This window comes from Marmota marmota, unplaced genomic scaffold, assembly GCF_001458135.2.
Source record: "Marmota marmota marmota unplaced genomic scaffold, marMar, whole genome shotgun sequence".
NCBI lineage: Eukaryota > Metazoa > Chordata > Mammalia > Rodentia > Sciuridae > Marmota > Marmota marmota.
In genome coordinates this window covers 15,017,735-15,024,954 of record NW_026000241.1, presented here as the reverse complement: position 1 = coordinate 15,024,954, position 7,220 = coordinate 15,017,735, and the positions used below count along the sequence as shown (strand labels likewise).

Here is a 7,220-nt window from a genome sequence, read left to right as displayed (position 1 = left end):
ATATATATATATATATATATATATATATATATATATATATATATATACCCATATATTTTCATAAACATGTCTATTTTTCTTCCATTGATCAAATTATTCATCTTTCACTCTCATGCTGCTTTGATTACCTACTGTAGATTTTTTAAACTACAGATATCAAAACTAGCAGAGCAGAGTTCTGTAAAGAAGTTGGCACAACCTGGGAGCAAAATCAATAATCTCTATTTAGAACAGAAGTGGAGCTTCCCCAGACTATTTTGGCACTAAAAAAGAAACACAGGACATAGTATTGAATGATGAAGCTTGCTGACATGCCATTTTGTCGGAAAGCAGCCTAACTGTGAGGCATCACAGGAAAAGAGAGAGAGATTTGTGAGCAACATTTACATGGCTGATATTGATGCCTGGGAGATACAGAGACTAAAACAACCACATGCTTACTAGCTTGAAGCATGATTCTTTTCCTCTCCAGAAAAATCTTCAGAAAGAATTTCCCCCTGCTACAGTGAAAGAGGTGTCCTCTTCCTGATAATGGCCAATGTCTCCACTTGTGCATACTCTCCTGGGACCTTAGGAATCTGTTGAACATTCCCTTTTCTCCCTTAATCTTCAATCTCTCCCTTTCTCTCAGATCCTCTCCATCAACGTATAAATATGCTCAAAACAAACACCACCACCCCCAATGTCCTTTAACTTTGCCCTCTCCCTAGTGTCACCTTACTCTCTCCTCCCCTTCCCAGGTAAACTTCCTGAAAAAGTTGTCTGTAAACAATATCTCCATTTCTACCCCTCTCACTCATTCTTCAAGCCCCTTCAAGGTGGCCTCTGTGGACTCATTTTCTCTGCCATTTGTTTGCTCAGGTTGCCAAAGACATCCATGCAACTGAAGACCCAAGATGCCTTTCAGGTTTCATTGTACCTAAATAGCAATGCCTCTGTTCATTTTTCTATTAATCCTGAAGGAATTTAGACTCTTGGCTCTGCATTGTGTTCTGAGGCCTCTCTTATACTGACCCTTTCCTTCTTAGTCTCCTCTGTTAGCTCCATCTCTCCTGCTTAACTATTAAACATTGTAATTTCTTAGAACTCTGTCCTGGGCTTATTTATCTTCTTACTCGATCCCCTCTACGGCATCTTATCCTCTGGCATCTTTTCAAAATTACCATCTTGCTTCCATGCTCTGTCAAATATACATCTCTGGGCCACACACTTCAACGAATTTCTAGCATCATTTATCACAAAGCCAATTTCCTACTGGACATTTCTACCTGGATGTCCCCAAAACACCTGACACCCAACATGTCCCAGACTCAACTCCTAATCTCCCCAGCTTATCTTTTCCCAGTGAAGCCTCCTCCCCCACAAAGAGCTCCCTCCATAAGCATTTGTACCCGCCACCCTTCCATTGCTTACACCAGAACCATGTGAATTATCAGGACCTGAATCGTATGCTCCTTAGGTTGGTAAGCCTTCCATTTTCCATTGTCTCTGCTGCCACCACCCAGAGTCTGGGAATTGCAGTCTCCCACTTGGTTCCTCTTAACTGATTTCCCTTCCCCTCCTAATTCCATTTTCTCCAAGTATTCAGAGTAACCTTTATAAATGCAAATGTAGCTCCCCTGCCTCCAGTCCTTTAATGGCACCTTGCTGCTCTTAGGATGAAGTCCAATGTCTTTAATAAGGTCTAGGAGGTTCTGTAGACCTGGCCCCAGCCCATCTCTCTAGACTTATTTGAGCCCCTCTCCTCCCTGGTAGATGTGTTACAGCTACATTAGGCTTTTTATTTCAGCTTTAGGGTATTTCTGCCTGGAATACTTCCCTGACTCCAGGCTGAACTTATCTCACTTCTCTTTGCATCCTGTGCTTCTCCTTCAAGACTCTCAGTACCCCACTAACAACTTGTTCCATGCCAATCTCTCCCGCCAAGCTCAAGGGCAGCTGTACTCACTGCTGTGATCCTGCTTCTGGTCTTCTGCTTTGGACAACTGTCAAATCTCAGCTTGTATGCCAAGCCTAGACAACTCAAGTGCCTTGAGCTCAGTGAATTGCCAAACTCTTGGCCCAAACTTTCTCAGGTACCATTACTCCCGGAGAGGTGGCTTCTGTAAATCCTATGCTGACTATAACAGCATCCTTCGTAAGTATAATGGAAGTAAAATCCAACCAAAGAAGGTCATGTGCCCAATGCTCTGGAATCTTTGACCTAACCTAGAAATGTCATTGCTTCTCCTGCTATTCCTAGCCTACTCTCACAGTCAGAGGCGATGTCTATCTTGCTCCAAGATGTCTGACTTATTTTGTTTTAGTTTTAGCAGTTCAGATAAGTATAAATTGGCACCACTCTCCAAATATCACCTTTGAGTACTACCCTCATTCATTCAATCATTCAACAGTTTTTTGTTGAGTGTCTACAATGCACAATGCGCTGCCTCTCAAGGTACTAGAGATTTCCTTTGAGCAAAATGGGCACATCTCTGCCCTCGAAGAGTTTGCGACCCAGTGAAGAGGAACCCACAGCTGAATATTACTATGCACTTGACTTGACTCATTTAATCCTCCCAAAGTACTGCAAGATGAGTGTATTTGAACTTTTTTACTGGTGAGAAAACTGAAGTACAGAGAAGTTAATGGAGCTCAAAGGTCACGCCATTTTCCATAAATGGCAGGGCCACAATTCAAACCCAGGTGGTCGGGCTCCAAATCTGGGTTCTAAGCTCTGTTGCCTCTCCTTCACCCTGAGAACTTCTTCAGTCTTACTTAAATTGGGATGTGTTTGGGATGCATTTCACTCATGTCTCATTCCTGCAAATAGTATAGGCTGCTGATGACTGGAACTCTTTCCAGGTTCTCACATGGCTGATTCTCTTACTTCATTCCGATTTCTGGTCTCCTTAGGGAGAATGACCTTCCACAACCACTTATCAAAAACAACCCCTACTCTTCATCTCCTTCCTACTCTATTTTTTCTCCTATTTCTCATCACTACCCAAATATCTATTTGTTTTGCATCTGTGCCTCCCTTACCCCCAGTGTGAGGGCTCCATGAGAGCAGACTTCTATCTTGTTCACCACTGAATTCCAAGCACCTAGAACAATGCTGGACACATAACAGGTGCTCAACAAATGTGTGTGATGAGTGAGTAAATATTACAAAGAGAGAGGGGGGGGGAGAGAAAGAGCATGTTTAATAGTTCTAAGGAATGAATGAAAAAGAAAGATGTTTTGTACTTAACATTTGATTTTTGATGACTAATGGGAAGATAAAGGAAAAAAATCCACCTGGCCAACAAAAAATTGTAGGCAAAGTAACATGGTGGAACTCTAAGCAGTCATGAAAAATGGTGGGAGTGCTCAGTATTACAGTAAAAAGTGATTATTAAATAATCATCAACAAGGAAAAATGATTTAAAGTTGGTATTCATTCTTAAAACCAAAGCTCAATTCCATCCATTTACCAGCAAATGCCATAATTTCATTCTTCTTTATATATAGTGTATATATACCATATTTTCGTTATTCATTCATCTGTTGAAGGACACCTAGGTTGGTTCCATAGCTTAGCTATTGTGAATTGAGCTGTTATAAACATTGATGGGGCTGCATCACTGTAATATGCTGATTTTAAGTCCTGTTTTCTCTGATTTGTGGATGCTAAACTATAAAAAGGGTGGGTAGGGAGGGGAAGAATGGAAGTCCATTGGATTAGACAAAGGGGAATGAAGGAAAGGGAGGAGGGACGGGAATAGGAAGGACAGTAGAATTAATAAAACATAACTTTCCTATCCTTGAATTTGAAATACACGACCAGGATAACTCTGTATCATGTACAACCATAAGAATAGGATTCTAATTAGAATAAGTTACACTCCATGTATGTATAATACACCAAAATACACCCTATTGTTATGACTATTTAAAAAAAAAACCAAATAATTAAAAAGATTTAAAAAAAACCCAAAGCTCAGGCCTTCAAGAAACATGACTTAAAGGTGTCTCCCATCCAAGTAATTGAATCCAACTTAGACTTCAAGCTCCTAACCTGGGAACTTTCTTTTGGCTAATTCAATGCCTGATGCTATTTCATTTTCTCAGCTTTTTCTTGGGCTTTGGGAGTTCAAGTTTGGTGGGACACTGAGCTGTTCCTCAGTCAATGCTAAATGTATTTTAAATGTATTTTACTTGAATTTGAGTTCCAATGTAATCTCTGAGGGGACACTCCCTGCAGGTGGTTCTTTGCTCTTTCCTCTCCACCTTCCCTGTTTGGCTTTCACTTGTCCCCTTCTGTAGCCTTCATGGGTGGTGAAGTGTCTGTTCCACCACTCTGCTGCCATTTTGGAGACCTAGGATGTCCTCTGAAGGCCTGAGGTCTTCTCCACCAGGTATGTTACTCTACAGTTTCCATGTCATGATGAGCGTATGGATCTGTCTTTAAGCCTTGCCACCTCTGGCTTCACCCAGAAAGTAAAGCGCAGATGGGTTCTGGTTTCAAATCCTCCAAAGAGTTTCTGCTGCTCACTACACCCTACCTTGAAATGAAGCTCTAGCCGAGGGCTGCAAGGAAGGTACACTGGGTCCCCTCTCAGCAGCATATCAACATCAGAGTCCCTTTGCATCCACTAGACCTAAGCAACTTAGTGTTTCTAGGGCAGATACATAAGTGGATATAACTAGAACAATACTCTCCATACCTTGAAGTAAAACAAAGGTTGGATTAAAACAACCTCACACCCAGCATGAGGAAGATGTAGCCATAAATACGGAAACTTGTGTGAACTGGAGTCATGAGCCAATGCCACCCCCGTCTCCTCCTCCTCCCCTTGACTAGGTGTAACCAGCTAGAACTTAGACACATCCCTGAGGATATTGAGTGGATTCACAGTTGATTGGCAGAACCCAGAATTGACAGGGGTTTAGAGAAGTGAACCGATTAATTTACTTAAATTATCTTTCAATATTCAGCATAATGGGGACTTGAGACAGAAATTAAGTTACCACTGTGAAAGTTATAGCCATGAAAAGCATGAGGGTAATTTTGCCATGCTAGGAAATTAAAGACTGCTAAGTCTTTTGCACACCTGAGAGGTGACTTGAAATTCTCTGGTGCCTGCCCAATTACTTCTTTGAAAATCTAGTTTTGTGAATACATATGAAGGAGAAGCTAATTTGAACAAGAGGTGAATGAGGGCATTTCGTTTATTGGATTCTTTTGTTTTGAAAAATTATGTACATAAGAACTACATTAGTAAAGGAGGATGAGCTTGAGGCATAAGAGAGAGTACGCAGGTGAGACTTATCACAGCACGGTGGACGTTCGTCCAGAGAGCAGCACTTACCCTCGATGACAGAGGTCATGATACTGACCACACTCATTGCTCTTTGGACTCTGAAAGGTTCATTCAAGTATTCTGCTGACAATAAAGTTTTCTTCTGTCCTGCATCGAATGCCTGCTGAGACACAAACAGATAGGATACTCCCCCAGCCTGAAGTCTTTAACAGCAAAGAACATCACCCAAGCCTCCTCCTGCCCAGTCTCCCATGACTGAGATGCTCTGTGAAACCATAATCCTTTGCAGCAGCCTTGGAGAAACAGGGCTGGCCCTTGAGTTTTGGGGAAGAACTCAGGCATGAAAACAGGGCATAGAGGTGGGATGGAACCAGAGTGCAGGTTGGAGGCCAGTGGGGTGACTTGGATCCACCTGAGACTCTGCAAACTCCTTTTCCTAGGATGGGACTTGGACATCCAAGTGGTGATGGAGTTGCCTCTGAGGTCTCTGAGATTACTATCAAAGGGAGCTAAAAGCTGCAGGGGCAGCGGGCCAGGAAGTGGCCCTCTGGGAACTGCCCTCTGGGCAGTGCATATGACATTTACATGGAACTCTTACTCCACAGTGAAATTTCCTGACCTCCCTTCTAATAGACCCATTTCCTTCCCCAGCACACAACCCACTTCCAATTCCACATAGTCTCTTCCTTTCTTCAGGGAGCATGTGTGTGTCTTGATTGCCTATCTGTTAGTTTTCTATAATAGACTGACTATTTGTGCTCTCCTATCCCAAGTTCATATTGAAATGCTAACCCTCTGTGTAATGGTATTAGGAGGTGGAGGCTTCAGGAAGTGATTAAGTCCCAAAGGTGGAGCCCTCATGAATGGGATTCATGACATTATAAAAGAGACTCCAGAGAGCTCTCTCACTTCTCCCACCTGTCAGGACACAGCAAGAAAGTGCCATTTATGAGTCAGGAAGGTGGCCCTCACCAGACACGGAATCTGCAGGTGCTTTGACCTTGAACTTCCTGTCCTTCAGAACTGTGAAAAATGAATTTTTGTCACTTATTTGCCACCCATCCTGTTCTAAGAGGCTGAACAGACATTGTCTATCACAATCTTTTTGACCGTTTCCTCTTTAAACCTTCATTGGAGGTTTCGCCTGTATTCTCCACCAGAGCCACAACTATTGTCATACACAGACTCTGGACATGGAGAGTTCAAGTTCCACAGCAGCTGACAGCTCTGCACAAACCTTTCAGAGTCCATAGACAACAAGCATTTATGAAATGCTTATCACAGGTGAAGACCATAGGTATGTAGTTAACAATAAATACTAAATTTAAAGTTTCCAATCCTGAGGGCTCGGCAAATATTAGCAGCTATGCCTATTAGTCAGCCATGTATATAAATGTAGACACTTTATTATTTCACTGAACTCTCCAATTCATTAGGAAGCTTTTTACAAGGGGAGATGAGAAGGCAAGAAGAACAGAGGGACTTCCTAAAGGTGATTCAGTTGGTAAATGGCATAGCTGGGACTGCCACCCAGGTCCTTGCAACGTGGAAGGATTTAAGGAGTTAATCTGGCACTAGCTGAATAATTTAACTAGAATGAATCAAGGTTAGAACACTATTACTCTCCATCTCCCTGCCCTGCTCTGTGTCCAGGGAGGGCAATCTGTACAAAAATGCCTCACCCTTACCCTCTGGTTCTGTTCAGGCTTGGCCAATAGGAGGTACAAATAGGACATTAGAGAATGAAAAGAAAGAGAAGTCAGGTATTTGTCCCCTGACTTCTTCCTGCTGGGCTATGGCTGGGCAGCAGCTGTGATTCTCTCTCTAGGATGTCAGATTCTATTCCACAGCCTCTGACACACAGCTGCAGCTCTTGATAGGTTCTGATTCTGCTCTTTTCCTTCTCTCTTTCAGCACAGGTATGTAATAGCTCCC

General features: G+C 42.5%; 1 protein-coding gene across 4 annotated transcripts in view; it reads right to left on the bottom strand.

The window, feature by feature from the left end:
* The window catches only part of Scn10a (sodium voltage-gated channel alpha subunit 10), a 93,889-nt gene that overhangs the window by 47,629 nt on the left and 39,040 nt on the right, over nt 1-7,220 (bottom strand). For all 4 annotated transcript variants that reach the window (XM_015489623.2, XM_015489622.2, XM_015489624.2 and 1 more), the window contains one exon: nt 5,334-5,445. In XM_015489623.2, coding sequence (XP_015345109.1) covers nt 5,334-5,445 — 112 coding nt within the window. The remainder of the gene's footprint in view (nt 1-5,333; nt 5,446-7,220) is intronic.